General features: G+C 39.6%; 4 protein-coding genes across 5 annotated transcripts; 3 read left to right on the top strand and 1 right to left on the bottom strand.

The window, feature by feature from the left end:
• The first annotated feature begins 774 nt into the window (after positions 1-774).
• Positions 775-7,647, top strand: LOC137602312 (uncharacterized protein DDB_G0286299-like). The gene is made up of 11 exons (XM_068324897.1): positions 775-996; positions 2,123-2,175; positions 2,262-2,338; positions 2,920-2,996; positions 3,114-3,278; positions 4,556-4,652; positions 4,734-4,783; positions 4,885-5,053; positions 5,686-6,810; positions 6,890-6,999; positions 7,109-7,647. The coding sequence occupies exons 1-11, from the start codon at positions 889-891 to the stop codon at positions 7,139-7,141; spliced, it is 2,064 nt and encodes a 687-aa protein (XP_068180998.1). The 5' UTR covers positions 775-888; the 3' UTR covers positions 7,142-7,647.
• Positions 7,648-7,728: 81 nt separating this feature from the next.
• On the top strand, positions 7,729-12,279 carry tmco6 (transmembrane and coiled-coil domains 6). Its single transcript, XM_068324898.1, has 12 exons — positions 7,729-7,944; positions 8,781-8,887; positions 8,962-9,074; positions 9,176-9,359; positions 9,445-9,549; positions 9,648-9,739; positions 9,855-9,971; positions 10,108-10,222; positions 10,763-10,940; positions 11,144-11,235; positions 11,385-11,552; positions 11,655-12,279. Exons 1-12 carry the CDS (start codon positions 7,854-7,856, stop codon positions 11,778-11,780), a joined length of 1,488 nt encoding a protein of 495 aa, XP_068180999.1. The 5' UTR covers positions 7,729-7,853; the 3' UTR covers positions 11,781-12,279.
• Positions 12,280-12,774: 495 nt separating this feature from the next.
• Positions 12,775-15,784, top strand: LOC137602316 (membrane-spanning 4-domains subfamily A member 4D-like). Its single transcript, XM_068324901.1, has 7 exons — positions 12,775-12,832; positions 12,919-13,108; positions 13,209-13,319; positions 13,571-13,627; positions 13,730-13,873; positions 14,033-14,146; positions 14,766-15,784. The coding sequence occupies exons 2-7, from the start codon at positions 12,977-12,979 to the stop codon at positions 14,814-14,816; spliced, it is 609 nt and encodes a 202-aa protein (XP_068181002.1). The 5' UTR covers positions 12,775-12,832; positions 12,919-12,976; the 3' UTR covers positions 14,817-15,784.
• A 449-nt stretch (positions 15,785-16,233) lies between these two features.
• On the bottom strand, positions 16,234-19,093 carry aldob (aldolase b, fructose-bisphosphate). Of its 2 annotated transcripts, none has more exons than XM_068324899.1 (9): positions 18,939-19,093; positions 18,215-18,327; positions 17,928-18,139; positions 17,788-17,842; positions 17,475-17,635; positions 17,301-17,384; positions 17,015-17,189; positions 16,747-16,946; positions 16,234-16,516 (listed from the first exon to the last, which is right to left on the bottom strand). In XM_068324899.1, the coding sequence occupies exons 2-9, from the start codon at positions 18,324-18,326 to the stop codon at positions 16,421-16,423; spliced, it is 1,095 nt and encodes a 364-aa protein (XP_068181000.1). In that variant the 5' UTR covers position 18,327; positions 18,939-19,093; the 3' UTR covers positions 16,234-16,420. The 2 variants fall into 2 exon arrangements, with proteins under 2 accessions (XP_068181000.1, XP_068181001.1); XM_068324900.1 differs by having other exon boundaries at positions 18,935-19,052.
• Positions 19,094-20,288: the final 1,195 nt, after the last annotated feature.

Here is a 20,288-nt window from a genome sequence, read left to right as displayed (position 1 = left end):
CTGTTTGGCAGTTTCGAGTGCTTCAGGTATGGAGAGCTTGCTGTATTTCCTGGGTACCCCTTTATTCACCATGTTCCCCTTCTGTAGCTCGGCTAGCTGGCTGACTTCTCTCCGTTATCTTGGCCTTTAACCGTCTCTTCCATGGAGGGTATTGTTTGTTATGCCCTGTGTTGATCTTATATCCCAGCATCTCGAGGATTACTGTTGCTGTACTGTGGATCAGCTTGTTGGTCTCAGTTGTGTTCCCTGTGGGGATGGTTCTTATTGCAGCATTCACATCTTCTGAAGGTACTTGACAACTTAGCTTCGGTATTTGTTCGGTATATAATTTTTTTATCTATTTATTTATTTATGTAGAAAGTTGTAGAAAATATTTTTTCTTTTCACTCGAACTGTTTTTGTCCTTTCATCACTAAATGTCCAATCCGTCATTCAAAGTTAATCAAATCGTGCCAGGTAGTTTATGTGCAATAAATAAAATCATCTTGGAACCGGTTAGTGTGTAACTCTCCCATGTGAATATTGTCACTTAAAAAAATACATTTTAAAGATTAAATTTTTAATTATGACCTGCAACAATAAAGTTGCAGTGCAGTAACACATCGATAACTGTGCCGTATTACTTCAAAATTACCATTTTCACAGAGTGACAGATACAGAAAATTAACAAGTACGGTAAACGACCGTCACTTTAACGCAAGCACTACAACTCCCATAATGCATTGCAGTGGCACACAGAACGATATCCTGAGTTGAAAGTTCAACGTGGCTACATGCTTGCTTTACTTTCGGAGCGTTGAGTCTGCGTTACGAGAGCTGCGTTAATAACGACGTACCGTCGTTTTGTCGCCTTTGCCTCTATACGTGTTGACATTTTATTGTGTCGGTATGTCCGTCAACGCATCAAAGCACGAGCTAATCCAATTGATCTACCGCCATTTGAAAGACCACGGCTTCCATTCAGCAGCAGACGAGCTACAGAGGCACAACCCACAGGTCGACAGTGTCCACACACACACACACACGCACACACACACACACACACACACACACAACGCAATGTATCATACTGGCTAATAGTTTTAAAACCTTGAAAAACTATCGTTGCAGACTGATCGGTTTCTTGTGTTTTCCATTATTTGTTCGGGAATTTTGGTGACTGTTATTAACTAGAAGTCAAAACCAGTTCTTCTAATCCTAAACTTCATGAAAGTTCGAGTTTGAATGACATTTGGAGAGCCAATCGCTGCGCACCTTAAATATTTAAAATAGTAAATGTGATAGAAGAGTTTCAGCTAAAATGAAAGGAAAGGTGTACAAAACTGTGGTGAGACCAGCGATGTTGTTTGGTCTAGAGACAGTGCCACTGAAGAAAAGACAGGAGACAGAGCTAGAGGTAGCAGAGATGAAGATGCTGAGGTTCTCTCTGGGAGTGACCAGGAAGGATAGGATCAGGAATGAGTACATCAGAGGGACAGCACATGTTAGAGGTTTTGGAGATAAAGTCAGAGAGGCCAGACTGAGATGGTTTGGACATGTCCAGAGGAGAGATAGTGAATATATTGGTAGAAGGATGCTGAGTTTTGAACTGCCAGGCAGGAGGCCTAGAGGAGGACCAAAGAGGAGGTTTATGGATGTAATGAGGGAAGACATGAAGGTAGTTGGTGTGAGAGAAGAGGATTCAAAGGACAGGGCTAGATGGAGGAAATTGATTCGCTGTGGCGACCCCTGAAGGGAAAAGCCGAAAGGAAAAGAAGAAGAAGTAAATAAAGAATGGTAACTGTATTAGGGGTGTTTAAAATAAAAATGCAGACAAACGGGGATGTTTTGATTTTGTTAGTCTTTTAATGGACTGGGATTATAGATTATTTAGATGCTCTATCTAATATCATTTATCGATGTTTAACACATATATAGAACAGTTCCAAAGCTTTGTAATAGTCAAACACTTATGTAATTACAGTAGTCAAAATGTCTAATCTGAATAGATCTATGAAATGGGTGAAAGTATTAGTGATGAGTAAAGGACTCTAATGTTTGTGAGACTATCAACATTATTTACTACCCATAGTACACATAACTAATGGCCTAATCAATCCCTGTTTTGTATTGATACCTGCAGGTGGACACAGAAGTCTCTGCAACACTGTTGGACATCTATAGTTCCTGGTTCAAGTGAGTTTGGTGTCGATGTAGAAACCAAACACCCTGATTGGACTTTGTTGGTTGTGATGACATTAGAGTTGTCTCTCCTCTGACAGTGACTCCAAAAAGAAAAAGAAGCTAGAGTCTGCAAAGCACTCCAAGTCTAAAGAACAGGGGCAAAATGGAGCTGAAGGTATGGCTAGTTTGTTATTCAAATCTCAAAGACACAGAATGGAAATGTTCATCTGAAGCACAGCCGTATGAGAGGAGAGAATTGTCTTTTCATTGTTAAATTGGGGCGGCAGTGGCTCAGCAGTAGAGCAGATGTCTTGAAGACGGATCGCCCCAGCCATCAGTGGTTCAAATCCCACTCCCGCCAGGACATCCCTCAGAGTGTGAGAGAGTGTGAGAGACGTCAGCTCACCTCCCAGCCACTGCCGAGGCGCCCTTGAGCAAGGCGCCGTCCCCCCCCACAAGCTGCTCGTTTGGGGCGCAACCCCCTGTGCGCGACCTGTCACTCTGCCTCCCCCCACTGTTTGTGATGTGTTACTAATAGCATGCCTACAGGCCCCCAGTGTGTTGTGTTCCACATAACCACATGCAAAAAGAGTGAAGAGAGTGTAAAGATAATTTCCCCACGTGTGGACAGCAAAGTACATTTAATCTTAATCTTTAATCTTAAAGGAGGGAGAATCGTTGCTCATTGTTGTTGTTGTTGTTGTTGTTGTTTTTTACATTTGAACCCTGCACCAACTGCAAACATCCAAACTGCAGCCGTCTCCAGTCAGACTCCGGTTGAGGGCAGCAATAGCTCTGATTGTAAGGAGCTGAGTCAGAGTCTGCTGCCACAGGTTAGATGATGAATACCTTCAGTGCATGGTTACAACAAAAAGCTGATGCTGTCTTTAATTATACACTACTTTACTGAATGTAAACTGATTTTAAGTTTTTTTATGTTGACATTACAGACTCCCTTTTCTGACAGTAAAATGTCAGCCTCTGCAACCCCAAAAAAACCAAAGGCTGCAGCATCTACTGCCAAGCAGAAACTAGAGCGCTTGTTCACCCCCGTAAATACAGCGCCGTGCAAGTCCAGTGAAACCACCAAAATAGAAGGGAATACTCCATCTATGGTTGGTGTCATCTCCAGCATTTCTTTATTTCTAATTGTAAGTCATTGAAAGCATGAAGAAAGACAGTATGGTGGAGCAGCGATTCGCATTCTCGCCCCACAATAGAAGAAGGTTCCAAGTTTGATTACTTTCTATACGCAATTTGTATGTTTTTTCCTGTGTCGTCGTGGGTTCTCTCCAGGTTCTCCGGCTTCCTCCCACCACCAGGAACATGCAATTTAATTTAATTGGTTGCTGTAATTTATCCATAGGTGTTAGTGTGAGGGTCTTGTCTCCCATGTGGCCCTGCGATGAGCTGGCATCTTGTCCAGATGACGCCTCCTCCTCTTCTTGCCTATTACAGTGCCTTGCGAAAGTAATGGCCCCCCAAAAACTTGTTGATATTTTGCCACATTTCAGGCTTCAAACTTGAAGATAACAAACTGAAAATATTTTTCAAGAATCAACAACATGTGAGACACAATTGTGAAGTGGAACCAAATTTATTCAACATTTTATATTGTGTTTAAAAATAAAAAACTGAAAAGTAGGACGTGCAAATGTGAGACCAAATGACACACAGGTACATTCTGTTTGTCATTGTTGTCATTTAGGTCAACATTGGATCATTCAGAAGTCATCAGGGGACTTCTGGAGTCGTTTGGCTGAGTGGAGAGAACAGGGGGCCAATATTTTTGCACATCCTACTTTTCAGTTTTTTATTTGTAAACACAATATAAAATGTTGATTAAATTTGGTTCCACTTCACTATTGTGTCTCACATGTTGTTGATTCATGAAAAATATTTTCAATTTGTTATCTTCAAGTTTGAAAACCTGAAATGTTGGAAAATGTCAAAAAGTTCTTGTGGGTGGCCAATACTTTCGCAAGGCACTGTACCAACTGGGATAGGCTCCAGCAACACCCACGACCTGTATTTCGGATAATCAGCTGAAGATGAGACGATTGTAATCTTCTTGTACTCAAGAAGATGAAAAAAAAGCATGAAGAAACATCAAACTTTTAAGGTCTGCTAGATATTTAATCTGGTTGTTTGTGAAATGAAGATCCAAATTGTCATTAGTTAAAACAACATCAGTCAATGCCAAAGCAAGGATAATCAAATCAGACAAAAAATAATTTGATTGTGAACTTAATAACTGGAACAGATGGAATAAATCAGACATTGGTTAAGGCCTGCACATGATCATGTTGGCCTCTTTGTGCTATATTCTGTCCTTGTTGTCCCTTAAAAAGACCAGCCATGTTCTTAATGCTTCGTGCCTTTTAAACCAAAGGCTACAAAGACAAAAGCCGGTGCATCCTCCTCTTCAAAAGTCAGAACTCCTAAGAAGAAAGTCAGCAGCACCTCTGAGCAGGAAACGCCAGCTGTTGGTATGTTTAATGGTCTTTACTGCAGATATAGACGAAAGAAATGACTGCACTTTAATCCATGTTAATACATTTTCTGTCCAGGCACACTGAGGAAAAAGAAATCTGAAAAAAGTGAGATGCAAAAAAAGAGTGTGAGTTTTTTTGACAAGATTTTTTTTGAAATGACAGATTCTCACTGTAGCTCATGTCCTTAATACTAAGTTGGTTTGTTTTTCCTTTGTGTTCTTCTCAGCCTGCATCAGTTAAAAGGGAAAAGGGTGAAAGTAAATCTCCAGTCAGAGTTATCAAGAAATCCAAAACCCAAACAAAAGCAGACGTCGTGACTGCTGGAGGAGAAGATTCAGACTCTGACAGCAGCTTGGATGTAGAGAAATGGAAGAAACTGCTCCGGCAAATGACAGGTGGTGTGGGTGTGGGTGTGGGTGGCCGTTTGCATGAGAGAGAACAGCCACTGAATGTATGTAACCTTTTTTCATGTTTTCTTGACACTTTCTTCTTTTTTTGTCAGCTATGTTTAAATGTGACCTCAATTTTAATTCTGTTTGAAATGTTTTTTCTTATCTTAATTTGACAACTTTGGTCTATCCTCTTATTTCATTAATCAAATTTTACCAACTCCTGGACATTTTAATCTAGTTTTAGTTTTTTGGGGGATTGTTTTTTGTTTTTTGTTTTACATTTTTGTCACTATCAAGGCAAAACCATTATTTTTTGTTGTTTTACTCATTTATTCAGACAAGATTTATGTTGTTATCTGATGAAATTTGGTTTAGTTTTGGTTTATGACTCTTTTCAGTAAGCATCTGGTCTGATGAAAATTTTAGGAGTACCTTGAGACATGAAACATGTTTTGACTTTCAATTGACTTTTAACCGGTGAGGGCCTAAGTGACTGCATTTAGTCACAGGTAATGTTTAACCTTTGTTGTCATCCTTTTGTCTCCATCAATTATATATGGTTGTTGGTGAAGAAACACCACACACTGTGTCACTGATAGTTGTTCCTTATCATTACTGTGTTACTTCATCCGCAGATGCTGATGTAGCCAAGATGGACACAGTCAATGCTCTGGACTGCTCTGCATCTCCACCTAAGGCAAAGAGAGTGAGGAAACCACGAACTAAGCCTCCCACAAAAACAGATAGCATAGTCCAACCGGCCATGCCAGAAACGCCAGCAAAGAATATTAAACCCAAGAAGAGCAGAACAAAAAAGTCTGAACTTGTGACCTCTGCAATCTTAAGCCAAGAGCAGAGTATCAACACTGATACGGACAAACAAACAACACAAGCACCTACTCTCTCCTCGCCTAAACAGATTATGAATGACAAAAGGAAAGCCATGACTCCCAGTGAAGAAAAAATTGGTGACACATTGTCTAAACCCAAGAAGAAAAAGTTAAAGGAGACTGCTCAAGGTAGCGTTGATGAGAATACAGATACCAGTAAAAATGAAAAAGATAGTAAAGGGGAAAAGAAAAGTAAGAATGAAGTCATGGAGCAAGAAGAATTTGGTGATAAAACTTTAAAGCTGAAGAAAAAGCGAAAAAGAAATGAGACTGAAGAAAAGGTTAAAGAGAAGATTCAAATAGAGAATGTTGATAATGAAGAAATTGAAGAGCAGAAATTGCATCAAAAGAAAGACAAGAAAAAGAAGAAAACTGATCATGAGGAACATTCAGGGGAGACTGCTGAAGAAGATAAAGTGAACAAGAAAAATACTTTTTGTAAGGAAAAGTTAGAGCAAAAAATTGAAGATGACAGTAAAAATTTTGACCTGGTGCCTGAAAAGGTGGAAGAAAATGAAGAGCTGATAGTCAAAGAGAAAAAAGTCAAGAATAAAAAAAAGAAACGTGAAGAAAATTCAGTGAACATTCCTGAAGAGTATGAGATAAAGAAGAACGACAAGACAGTTGAGAGTGAGGAAAAGTCAGAGCAGATAGTTAAAGAAAAGAAAAAGAGAAAAAAGGACTATCATAATGAGGAGGTATCTGTGCATGTAGTAGAAGAGAGATCGGCAAAGATATCGGAGAGTAGTGATGGAAAGACAGAGCTTGAACAGAATACTAATGTGAAGGAAAATAAAGAGGATTCAACTTTAAAAAATTCAGTTCCACTGTTTTCACCCAATGCAACTCCTGAAACGCAGAAGAAGAAAAGTGAGTAGTGACATTAGTCCAGGCAAACTAATTTGGTTGTTTGTCTGTTTTTATTCACCTGTTAATTTCTCCTTCTTAGAAAAAAGTAAGTTGAAATCAGACGAAGGCCAAGAGACACCACCAGTTTTGATGCAAGACACTGAAGAAGCAGAAGCCCTCCTCACAACTTCATGTACAAGCCACAAAAAGGTACCTTCATACTGTACAAGTTCATCATTCTACTGATTTAACATCACTAGTTTTAATTCTAAAGGGCAATTCTTCATTTGCTCAAATCTCTGTTTAATTTTTTTCACAGAAGAAGAAATCCTCCAAGAACTCTGAGCCATGAAAATCCTTGATTCTTCATCACCACAGAAACACGGGGGAAAGGCACATCACCCTCTCTATCCCATGATATTGTGATGTTTTGGGGAAACAATGAAACCTGTAAAGATTTTTATTTCTATTTTTGGTAATTATTTGTATATGATTTTACCCATGAAGTGTCAGACTGACATTTCTAATTTTCTATCCGCTGTATTTTACATGATACTTGTGAATACATATTTGTATGATTTATGTTTATTTTATTCATTGGATGATCATGGTATTTGAAACTGCAGTCCAATCATTGAACAGAAGGGATGTCTCTCTAAAAGTTTTGCAGTCGGGAATTTTTTTCAAAAACCTGATGGAGACAGTATGCGCTGAAACTAAAAATAATGTACTGTATCACCATTTTTACCATTTATATTTTTTTTTACATGTATTGTAAATATTGTTTGGGGTTGGGTGGTATTCCTATGTTTGTGAAAAGCATGTTTTTAAGCAAAACTTTAAAATATTTTATACATGCATTGTAGTTTTGATACAATTTTTTTTAACCTGTTCTGGGGATTATCTGTGTACTGGCTGTGTCTGATAGGTGGCGCTGTAGCTGACTAAGGTTAGACAGAAATCCGTAGAAGAAGAGCCTTAACCTATTAAATCGTCGAGAGACGTTTTACTATGTGCGACAAACGTTTGGCGTCAACTGCGTTGATTTCATCAAAATAACCAAAATGTGGAGGCTTGATAAAGTTAACCACAAGGCAGCCCGGCAAGGCACCAGCACGTTGGAGCTAAAGATAAAGTTACGACAGTACGAGAAGGGTGAGTTTTAAAGTTTTAGAATAAAAAATAACAACGCTGCAGGTCAACCAGCTAGCAAACAACGTCTTTTACATCGGTTCATGTTAGCCTGTCGGGGTTATAGCCTAGACATGCAGACCAAGTCAGACCTGTGCTGAACAAAGTGTGTGTGTGTGTGTGTGTGTGTGTGTGTGTGTGTGTGTGTGTGTGTGTGTGTGTGTGTGCATTTGTCTTGGGTTCTTGTTGTAAAACAAATCAGTTTAACTGTGTTATACCTGCTGTTTATAATTTATGACATTTTTGCATGCAGGTCTCAAAAGCCATAATTTTGATGTATTATTGATTTTACTTTAAATCCATTCGTTAAACAGTGTTTACAAATATTCCTAATATTGAAGCATTTAATGCCAGTGAGGTCAAGCCTTTTCTACTTTATATTATGTCAATATTGTAACGCCTAGTTTAATGTACTATTAATTTATGGTGTGAAAGTTTCATTATTTACACTGATTAGTTAGGCAACAAAGCCCCTGAAATATTTCAGATGACTATCACTTCAGTTCAACCCTACTAGCTAAATCTTATGCTAATTAAAAAGAGGTTATCTGGTATCAGCTAACTTGGTATTTGTTAAGGTGGCTTGATTTCACAAAGAAATCTGGCTTTGGACACTCCTAAGGGACAAGCTGGAATGACGTTTTTATTCTTAAAAGAAATCCAGAATAGTGAACCATTATGGGTCCATTCAGTATAATAACCTTCAAAACGGCCAACACCCCATCAACTTCACAACAAGTGCAGTGCAAAAAATATAAGTTGCTGTGTTTTGAAAGTGATGTGTACAACTATTGCTACAGAACTGAGACAGGCCTGGAGAGCAAGAAAGATTGTGAGCAAGAGAATCCTTGTGAATGAAGCAGACGAAGATATAGAAGACATCAATATCGAAGTTTCAAAGGAACAGGTGATGCATTCTACAAAATAGTTTGAAAGACTCATGTAATACTTGCCATCTGAATTTGCTCCTCATTTCCATAGGATGTAGTCACTTTGTTCAAGAATCTTGTTGAACATGGGACAGAGAAGGGGGCCTGTCTGAAACTACTGACTATAGCTCTCCGTGACCCACAAGCACATCTCACTTTCATCAAGTATGGTCGTAGCTTTCTTTTCCACATCATAGGACTTGAGAGGACATTACTGCCATCTTTGTTTCTGCTGATCTCTCTGAATAAACCTGTCTTACCTCTAGGCAAGTGAACAGCATGCATGTTATGATTGGTTACCTCAGTGGCTCAAATGCTACATACCGTATGGAGGCCATTAAGTGTCTTCACGAGTTGTCTAACTCGCATCATCCCAGTGTGACATTAGCTTGTCTATCGGCATCCCCCTACCTGATCACTTTCCTTTCAGGTCAGAGTACCAAGTTCACCGTGAGTATCTGCTTTTAACAGTCATTGTATTATATTTACCATTTGAAATGTTTTTGACTACATGTGTGTGTTCATGTTCACACAGGAACTGTGTCTCTACACACTAGGTAATTTATGCCCAGATAGCAATACTGTGAAAGAGAAACTCGTGGCCCAGGGAATCATACCATCTCTGGCCAACTGTATGGAGGTAATAACCACTGTAATATTTTTTAATCTTTTTTAACACCTAAGCCGTTATGCCAGTGTTAAATGAAAATGTGTCTCATGATGATTGCCTGTGTTCAGAACCACAAAGATGATCATGTAGTGGTGGAAGCTGTGGGATTCGCCCTCTTTCAGCTTCTCTTTTCCAATTGTACTGCAGAGAAAATAACTAAGTAAGCACTCTATTGATACACTAAATAATTTCTCTGCTCCTCACTGTTTTTTGCTCATAAAATATTTAAAAGAAACACTGCTGAGTCGTTGCTCAGATTAATACTGTGTCCACAGGATGGTCATGGCTTCCAGCTTACCTTCAAAGGTGATATCAGTCCTGGCTCCTGGACCAACGTTTGACTTGATGTCTGCCATTGAGTGTGCTTGGTGTCTGCACTACCTCACAAGCAGGTTAGAGCTGATAGTATCCTGATTCATGTGTCAACAGAGTATCTGTTATAATTACTCCTTTGTCACGGTATTTGATAAATCCCCAAAAGGTGTAGTTTTGTTATATTGTCTCTTTGACTTTTATTTCACACTGAAGCATTGAGAATATTGGAGCGCTGTTGGCTAATGGGGCCTTGTTGCAGTGCAGTGACCTGTTAGTGTCACTAGGTGGGGAGATTGCTGCAGGAAAGAAAGGCGGACAACTGGAGCATGTAAGGAACTTCATTGATCAAATCCAGTACCTGTTCAATTGTTTTTGCTTGTTAGTTGTTTTTTTTATTTGTTTTTTCTCTTTAGTTGGTTTTGCTCTCACAGCCAACCCACAAATACAGAGGTTTAGTGACAGATTTGAAACATGCTTGAGACCAGTAATGTTTATGAAAGTTACTCCAGGTGATTTCTGCATTCATTGAAGGTCTAACTGCTGAAAGCTATCCAATTAACTTGCCATGACAGAAAATGAGCTAAAGCTGTGGAACATATTTATGGTTTGGGTTTGCTGTGTCATTGTGGAGGATGTGTTTTGATGCACGCATAATTGAAGGCTTACAAATGTTTACATTATGATGTTATCGAATGAAGAAATCGGTGACTTTTTATCTTAATGTAGAAAATCAAAAACTAAACCAAGTACAAATCAGCCAAATATGAATGCATAAATGTGTCTCTGTTGGCTGAAAAAAAACAACTATTGGAACAAAAGGCCTTTATGGCTTCTGAACTGAGAGATTGTCTATGTTGGTTCACCCTAGCTCATCTGTCCTCTGCTGAGGTGTCTTGGAAACCTTGTGTCCTGCTCAACGGAAAACCTTAGCTCTCACGTGAGTGAAGTTGGCATTGTGGTTGTTTTGGCCACAATTATACGGGTCTACATACAAACCAAGCCAGCTTTAGCAAGAGAGGCAGCCTGGGTGCTCAACAACCTCACAGGTTTGAACATTTTTTTAAAAGTCACATATGATTTCATCTCAATATAAAATCTATGTTTCTGCCTCATCGTGAGCTAAAAGAGGAGGGTGGTGTAGGCACATGTTCCTTCTCTACTATTGAGAATTTACATGATGATTCAAAGGTTTATTGGGAGTTGTTATTGTAAGGATTGCTTCAGTGCATGTTGTATCTTGTTACTGCAGCTCACTCCAGTACTTTCTGTTCTGCTGTGATTACTCACAACTTGATCCCTGGATTGATCATGCTTCCCTTTGTCCAAGACATCAATACCATGGTAAAGCCAATGTCATTTTCATATAATTTTTTACTGTGATGACCCATGTGTTTGGGCTGCTATTCTATCTTGTAAATAATCACGATTTTTGACGATCCATTTCTCAAACAATGTCCTATAAAGCTTGTTGTCCGTCCTGTTAAACATAGATCATGAGGGTTATAGCCAACATTGTCCACAATAAGAAGGAGTCCTGTGTCCAACTGGTCCATCTTGGACTGCTGCCTGCACTCTGTGCCACACTGAAAATGGACAACCAAGAGATGGTGACCCTGAGTATGGATGTCCTGTTCATGCTGATAACTAGTGTATCACAGGTAAATTAGTGTACCTTCATAGCTCAGATGCTGCTCAGCAGGATGAAAGATGACACTTTACTGTAACTATGGAAGCTTTTAGTTAAGTTATTCCTTCCCCAGGTGGCTGAGGAGTTTGTGAGACAAGGTGGGTGTCCCCATTTGGAAGCCATTCAGTGCAACAGCGACGGAGAAGTTAGACAAAAAGCAACACATCTCCTGGAGCACCTCCTGCACGGCTCATCCTAGGGCTCGGTGAAGTTTTCTACAATGTGAATTTTGCGGAATTTGTACTATTTGCAAATGTTTTTAAACTGAGTCATATTTTACCTGTTGCATGGGGATAGCTGAACAATCGGATGGTGATTCGAGAAACCCTAATACAACACGGACACACCGAATAATGCACCTCTTGTTTTTTTAATGCAGTCTGTAATGAAGTGAATATTTGAGTCGTTTTTAATTATATCTGCTGCTATTTTGATGCACACGTCTTTTTAGTGTTGTGATCAAGGTATTTTAATGTTTATATTACATTTTTGTAATACCAGGTATTTAGTACCTTTTTCAAGTTGCTAATTTGAAGCTTGAGCAACTGCAGTATTTACAGAGGATGGATTTATAGGAGCTGGAAATACCTGCTGGAAAAAGTGGACTGAAACGTTTTAAATTTTTTTGTGATATTTTAGAATTATGTATTTGATCCAATAATGTATCACCTTTTGTATGACTTAATAAATATTACAGTATTGCATATAAATCTAGTTTTGTGTGTCTATAATGCCTTGAGTGATAAAGTATACTCCACTGACTTCTTCTGAAGCTTGTAAGATGAGCTGATGAGGAAATGACTCACTTCATGATTCTGATTCTGATCCATACCTCGAGAATATCTTGTCTGCAATCTAGTAGAGAATAGCAGAGAAGATCTATTAAAATTTCATATTTTGAATGACAATCCAGTTGTGTAATAAAGATGAAAGAATGTAATGTTAGTGCAGGTCTGACATTTTAATGCAAACATCTTAAGTGTGCTGTGAGAAAATAATCCATAAATCAAAAAAGGAGGGCAAAGCATTTTAATGCTTGAATTGAGTCTTTACTGATGACTCCGGGAGTTGAGATATTTGCTGACTGGTTTGTATTGAGCAATAGCCTCAGCCAGTAACTTGCAAAACACTCAGCTCCTCCCCAAATTAAAAAAAAAAAAAAACTCTCAAATTTCCTCACTTCCTTTGTCCACCCACAACATTCCCTTCCCGTTATTATTCACATTGCTCTACATGAAAAACTGAGACTAGGTGGGTTACTACATACTTTTGTAATTCTTAAAAAAAACAGTTCTGTTATCTCAGATCTACTCTAACGTTTTTAATCTGTCTTGTAGGTCAGTGTAGTCTGATTTCCTCTCATCCAGCTGCTGAACGTTATAGTGTTTACTGGCAATGGAAGGTCACGAGACAACAACTAAAGAGTGTGCAGCAGGAAAGCATGGGAGTCAGGAAATGGACCAAACAGTCCTGATGTCTGGCAAACCTCTTCATCGCTTCATCCAGAGAGAACCCAGAAGTCTTGGGGTAACAAATATGCAACTCCACAAGTATTAATTACACTTATAACAGTAAGCGTATGTTGAAAGAGCAGCTTCAATCCATTCTTCCTCTTTTTCTTCCCAAGATTGTTATCTTAATTTTTGGCTGTGCTGAGCTCCTGATGGGGATTCACCTGGCTGGACAAAATCTGCAAACTTCATACGAGCTCTACACTCCCTTTTGGGAGGGACTTCTGGTACATAAAATATTTGATTGGTCAGCTTTGTCCATCTGAAAATGGGAACATTGATGCTACTGTAAGAGAGCATTATTGATCATTATCAATCATCTAACCCTCACCCAAAAAGCAGAGAGAAGAACTTAAGTTAATTTTACTATTTAGATCAAGTTTGCAGGGTTTAAAATACTGGTGCCCATGAAATCTGTATCAAATTGTGATTGTCGTAACTTTCCAAACATAACTTTTGTATATTTTTCTTGTACAAGTTTCTTATCTGTGGAAGCCTGTCAATCTACACAGAGCTACATCCATCTAAGAAGATGGTAGGAATATAAACATTTAGTACATCTTTGCTTTTATTTAGTCACCATCATTCCCTCTCTCTGTACCAGTAATTCTCCACTTGTTGGACTCTTTGTCTCCAGGTGACTGTGTGTTTAGCCATGTATGTGGTGACTACATTTGGAATCATAGTCGCAGTTGGCCACAGAATATACAACTTTTCCAGTTACAGCTACATTAAGTATAGATACTGGGAGGATGATGATGAATACTATTCCTACTTAGTGGTAAGTTTAAGTGCACTGTAGGTATACATGTTATACTTAACAACACACATTTTTATAGTATATGAAAAGTCAAGTTTGATTCATTTATATAACTTGTGGTGCCTCTGTCACCTTCACTGTCCTACAGTTATTTCTGTCTTTCACTGTCTCTTTCTTCAGGATCAGGTGATTTGTATCGAGGCGATACTGTGCACCTCCTCTCTGTGTGTGTCACTGCTCCTCATCTTTCTGTGTGCCATTTCACGTTTAGCTCTGAAGTCCACACGCACTCAGGTAAAACTGGACTTCATTGTTCCTTTATTTGAAACACATGAAACAGAAATTTGTGTGTGAAGTCTAAGCCTTTGGCTGGAAATGTACTTCCTCAGTTTAAACCACCAACCCTGACCCCAGAAAGAAAGCACTGCTGGTTTGTCATCACTCATCAGCAGTTGTATATTTATGTGTGTTATGTAATATTTTCTATATTTCTGAAAAGCAAGATTGGCAGTAAAGTTGTGTGTTGTTTCAGTTTGTCAGCAACATTGTTGTATTACAGCCCCTCAGATTTATCTACAGACCCCTTGTTTTGCCAATGGAAATAAATTAAAACTCAGCAAAGTTATAGAGATTCACAAGTTCCTTATTATTACCCTGTCTCTGATGCATTACATTTTTTGACTGGAAAGTTTTCCTAATCTGCATTTATTTTAACAGAAAAACCTCTGGAATTAAAACCAGCAGCCAAAATAAGCAACATTTACATCAGTCACGGCTGAAGGAATCAAAATCTAAAATCAACGTTACAAAACTAAAAATCAAAGCAGCATCTTACAGCCCTCCAATAGCTGAACTCATAGAAATAACTCATTGTATTTCTGACTAGCCGTGTCATTTTTTTGGTCTTCTGCAGGTGATTCTTCAGCACATCCCAGCACCACAGAGTGAGGCTACATCAAACTAAGGCCTTTTGTTATCGTTGAAGAGCAACTAAAACAACTTTTCTTGCAGCACACTTACCCTGTGAATGAAGTTTGTCATGATTCTGTACCGATATATTTTATTACATGTCAGTGTGCCAGTCCCCACCTGGAGGACGGAGCCTGGGCTGGGTGGCAGAAATTACAACATGCACTTATAAGGGAAAATTAAAATCACTAGTCTCTCTAGCATGACTTCAAAGCACTTATTGTTGGGGTTAGAAAACATTTTGGTACAATACTTTCAATCTATTTGTCCAGAGTACAGCCTAAATCAATACTGATAAAAATAAAGTTGATTTAACTCCACAGTGATGTGATCAGTTAACCCTAATATTAAAGGGAATAATGTGAAGTATTTTATTGATAAAGTAAGATAGAGGCCCATTCTTTGATATTTATATTAAAGTTTATCTCAAGTCTGTTTTCCTACTGTTCCATGGTTTGTTAGGGGTATTTTTTACAAATTGATCAATATGTATTTTAATTTTATAATTTTGCCAGTTACTGTAAGCCTTTGACCCATATGCAATCAATATGTGTGATCATTATCTACATTATCTGCAGTATTATTACAGTATGTGCATTTGAGACTAATCGTAGCTTTCGATGATGTGAATGTCTGTATATATGTAGCTGAAGGTACTTTAGTATATTTCTGGTTGAAGAAGAATATATGATATTTGAATACATTGGGATCTTAAGATCCTCAGTGAACTGGGGTGTTGATGTGACATCAAATATTTTTCTGTATATTCAACCACATGGCTGTGATATGAAGAACCTGCTTGTGAGCTTGTTGCTATCTTGTGAATGTGTGAAACACAGTGAGACATCCTTGAAAAATGGAGGTCCAGGTTGTGCTTGATTTTATTTTACTTTTTGGCTTTATATGGTGCAATAAATGTAATGTTAATTGTCAACAATAAAATGACTTCAGTGATGCTCAAAATGATGATGTTCCTCAAAACATACAGACCACACATCAAAACCTCACTGAGTTAAAGACTTTCATCTTTTGTTTGTTCCTGCAGATGGGTGGCTGGCAAAATATCACATACACTTTATCCTGTCTGTAATTAGAGGAAAACACAAAAAGTTAAGCTATCGACCAAGATGGACATTTGCTAAATTACAGATGAAGAATTTTTCTTGCGTTGCCAGACTCAAAACTCGGCCTGCTTTGCCTCATACTCGGCCAAGCTTTTCTTTACAGTGCCCCTTCTCTTCTATTCCATGTTTAATTTGTTCTACTTTAGTTTAAACTTACAGGTAAATCAATGGACTTTGTCTAACCAAACTTCAGTATCATATTTAACCATAATTATGGATGAACTTTAAAATTTATAACAATCATGTTTGTACTATCATGATGCTGAAGTCACAACAATGGGTCCCAAATTGAAAAAAAATTGCAAAAACCAAACTTTTGGTCATTTATTTCAGGTTATTATTTCACTGAGTAGACAAACAGTAGTTCAAACCTCCCTCTGGTGTTGGTCTTATGAGGGAAATCCAACAGAGGACTGTTGTATTCACATTTGGTCCATGTGCGTGCTTTTATCTTGAATGTTCACAGTCTCGGTACCTAATAGAGATAGCTGGCGGTGTACAGAGACTCCTTAGAGGCCTGGTCAGCCGAGCCGGTGGGCACGTACTCTCCTTTAGAAGCAAGACCATTGATCTGGAGAGAAGGAGGAGCGTTAGGGCAAAGTCAAATGGAAATGTTAATGATTAAACCACATTAGTGCAACTCTGAATTTCTAATCATTTACCCGTCAGCTGGCTAATGCAAGATAAAATGTGCAACAGCCCATGATGTTCACAGTTCACAACTTCAGTTTGATAATTGTGCATTAACAACTGACATCTATACATGTTTAGCAATACCTGTTCCTGCCCTCTGACACTTACTTTGGCTCTGTTGCAGAAAACGTCTTGTGCAGCTTTCTTGTTTGCTGCTTTACCCTGCCAGGCTGCAAGAGCAGAGGCCTGAAGTGCACGGCCGTAAGAGAATGTCAGCTTCCAGGGGCGATTGAGGGGCACCTGGTTGATGGCGTTCAGGTTGAGGGAAGCCTCCTCCTCACTCTGACCTCCAGACAGGAAGCAGATGCCTGGAAAGATGCAGACAGCTTAGAAACACTTGTCTCTTAAATGGAAAATCTGGCCTTGAGATACTGACCAGGCACAGCAGCGGGGACGGTACGCCTCAGAGCTGTTACTGTAGCCATGGCAACATCCTGAGGAGAGTACTTTTTGGGGCAAGCATGTCCAGCAGTCACCATGTTGGGTTTCAGCAGAGTCCCCTCCAGGTACACGTGGTGGTCAGACAGAGCCTTGTACACAGCGGCCAGAACCTGAAGGAGGATTGGCAGACTCATTGCAGTTAATTATGGGTGCTTTAAAATATTACAAGACAGAATTATATTACAGTTCATGGCTCGCTGACTCAAATATGATGGACCAACCTTCTCTGTGACATATTGGCAGCGCTGAAGATCATGATCTCCATCAGGGAGGATCTCTGGCTCCACAATGGGCACTAAACCATTCTAGTAAAGTAAATAACATAAGTAACTTGCCTCGAACACTTTTAGAATCACAACAACCATCATTTCTAATTAGCATATGGCCATAAACACCTTCTGGCAAATGCTAGCATATCTGGCGAGGACGTTAGCGTTCTCTGCAATCGCGAGAGATGATGGGCAGCTGTCTGAGATCTTGAGGACGCATCTCCACTTAGCAAAGTCGCAACCATCCTTCTTATACTGGGCGCAGCGCTCAGCCAGGCCATCAAGACCTACAAGGAAATGAGACCCAGATTAGATTGGAAGAACTCTGCGTTAAGCTGCTGAAACTTCCACAGAAATTTAGAGATTCTGCAAAAAAAAATAGTTTTATTCCGTTTTCTATATAATATTTTGTGGCAAAATGAATCGAGTCCATTGTAACCTTGTGTGGTGGTCTCATCATCTGTTCCACTCAGGACAGCCGTGCCTTTGTCCACCTGATGACAGAGATACAGACACTTTAACATCAAAAAAGGTCATCATGTAGAAGATTCCAACCTTCTCCTCTTAGGCAGTCTTCACCTTGATGCCGACAACAATGCCCTTCTCCTTGATAACTTCGGGGAAGAGTTTGCCGCTGTCTGATTTCTGATAGAGTGTCTCGTGGAAGAAGATGACTCCACCCACACTGTTGGAGATTGAGGGATCAGAGGAAAAGAGGACGTCACGGAAGCAACGGCGGTTCTCCTCAGTGTTCTCCACATTGATTTTCAGGAGACGCTTTCCCATGGTTCCTGACAGAGGAGACTATTTAATTAGTCATCTGCACACACTGCAGTCACTCCATTGATGGAAAACTTGGAGCCCACCTGTGGATTCATCTGCAGCCAGGATTCCCTTTCCTGTAGCAACGATCCGCTTAGCGATATCAGCGAGTTCCTTCTTCTTCTCCGGACACAGGGGTGAGAACTGATGAGTCATCCTGAAGGTAAAAGAGAAGTTACTTCACAGGTACTGAGAAACCCTGCAAGACTGATGCAAGTATGAGGAAGATATTATTCTCCAAATACAGTGAACAGGACTCTTGGGCAAGCTCTGTAAATATTTGTCTTATATGGTTGAACTTTGGCCCTCACACAGATAATTCCTGCATTTAACTATAGAGCGCAATATATATTTATAGTCAAGTACAGCTGTGGTTTTCCAAAGTATGTACTGAGGTAAATAACATCATATGATGACCAAAACTTTTATTCATAACATAAATGCATAAAGGACAAAATACCGTTCGACACTTTTAACAAACTACATTTCAAAGTATGTTTAGCACAAAAATATCTTGCAAAAAGACATCCCAGCTGATCAGCTGGAAGGTGCGTTTATACCAAGTTATTTGCAGTTTATTTAGTTGCGGCCAAAGTTTTACCCGCTGAAAGCTCTCATCTCAACTCCATTCCATGCGTCTAATCCTGCACGCTTCAAACTGCAGGGATCCCAATCGCGCAAATGTCGCACAAAAATAAAAGCTTCGTTAACCTTCAGCAGCAGTGAGAACATGCAAACGCTTTCAGGTTGGAAATAGGACTTACGTACTTGAGAAACTTGTGTAACAGCGACGGCAACAAAAAGGACAAACGGCTTCTGTTCTCTCCAAACGGGTTGGACCGAACGAGGAGGCTGAAACCTGTGCGTAAAGCTCTATTTATTTCCTGCTCGGGGCCGGGGAGGAGGTGCCCGTGATGTGGCGGGGCGTGGGTCACACACGGATTAAAGCGATTGGCCTATCCCACCGTGGACTAGCGGTGTGTGTGTGTGTGTGTGTGTGTGTGTGTGTGTGTGTGTGTGTGTGTGTGTGTGTGTGTGTGTGTGTGCGTACTTGGTTTACGGCATCACTATGTCTTTGTGTGCTAGAGAAAAGTCCTGTGCGTAATTTGGCAGATCGGCTGAGGACGAGAAGGGGAACATCATGTGTTGTCTGAAATGTTGGAGATGTCTATAAACAAGCATGAATTAGTCCTCAAACGACGCCTCCTCCTTTTGTTGCTTCACGATAGCTGCTGCAATGCTGCCAGTCAGGTTCCTTTGTTCCCTCGTCCAGATGAAACTGTAGTGTACAACGTGATATAATAAACCTGCATGGATTGTCGCATGATTTCATAGACACATTCACACAGTTGCAGATCAGGTGTTAAAATTCTGTACTGCTCTTGATCCATTATTGCAGATGCGTAAAGGGTTTCTGGCCTTAAAGACCAAACTCACAGACGTGACAAAGGTCATCCACTCAGAACTGTATTAATAAGCCAGACGCTGTGGAATGCTTTTCTAAGGAGTGATGACTAAAAGCTGAAGTACTGTTTGTTAGGAGGAGGATGAACGATGAAAACAACGGTCAACCCATTGAGAATCATAACAGCACCTGTCAAAGATTCTAGTGATTCCTTGGAGACAGCAACAGCAAGACTCCCTTAAAGTATACGTAGGCTTAATGGATGTGAGAGTCGCCTGACATGAATCCCAAAGAAAATCAAGAACAGCGACAACAAATCAACTGGACTTGCTTAAAGTTAGTTGAAGACGTTTCACCAGAGGCTTCTTCAGTTCTGACTGACTGGTAGAGGGTTCAGATACTTATACTACTTAACATAGGTGAAAAATGCCTGTTGGGATTTAAATATGGTGATTGTAGCACATAAACCCAGGGATATAAAACAAAAAAACTGAGGAAAGTGTTGGAGAGCAGCAAAGCAAAGATCCCATAGCACTTCAAGCTCTGGACAAGTCGCTGTTGATTAACCAACCAGTCACAGTGGGTGACAAGGAGTCCCAGCAGTCAAAACATGCCATTGTATTGACAAAAATGTATTTTCAGTATTGTTTGTTAGAAGTTACACTGTGTGTGATCAAAAAACAAAAAACTATTATCAGGAAACAGGTCTAGTT

The sequence above is a fragment of the Antennarius striatus genome, chromosome 10 (genome assembly GCF_040054535.1).
Source record: "Antennarius striatus isolate MH-2024 chromosome 10, ASM4005453v1, whole genome shotgun sequence".
Classification (NCBI taxonomy): Eukaryota; Metazoa; Chordata; class Actinopteri; order Lophiiformes; family Antennariidae; genus Antennarius; species Antennarius striatus.
Note: the sequence above shows the minus strand (reverse complement) of the source record. Positions and strands in the feature narration are given on the sequence as shown.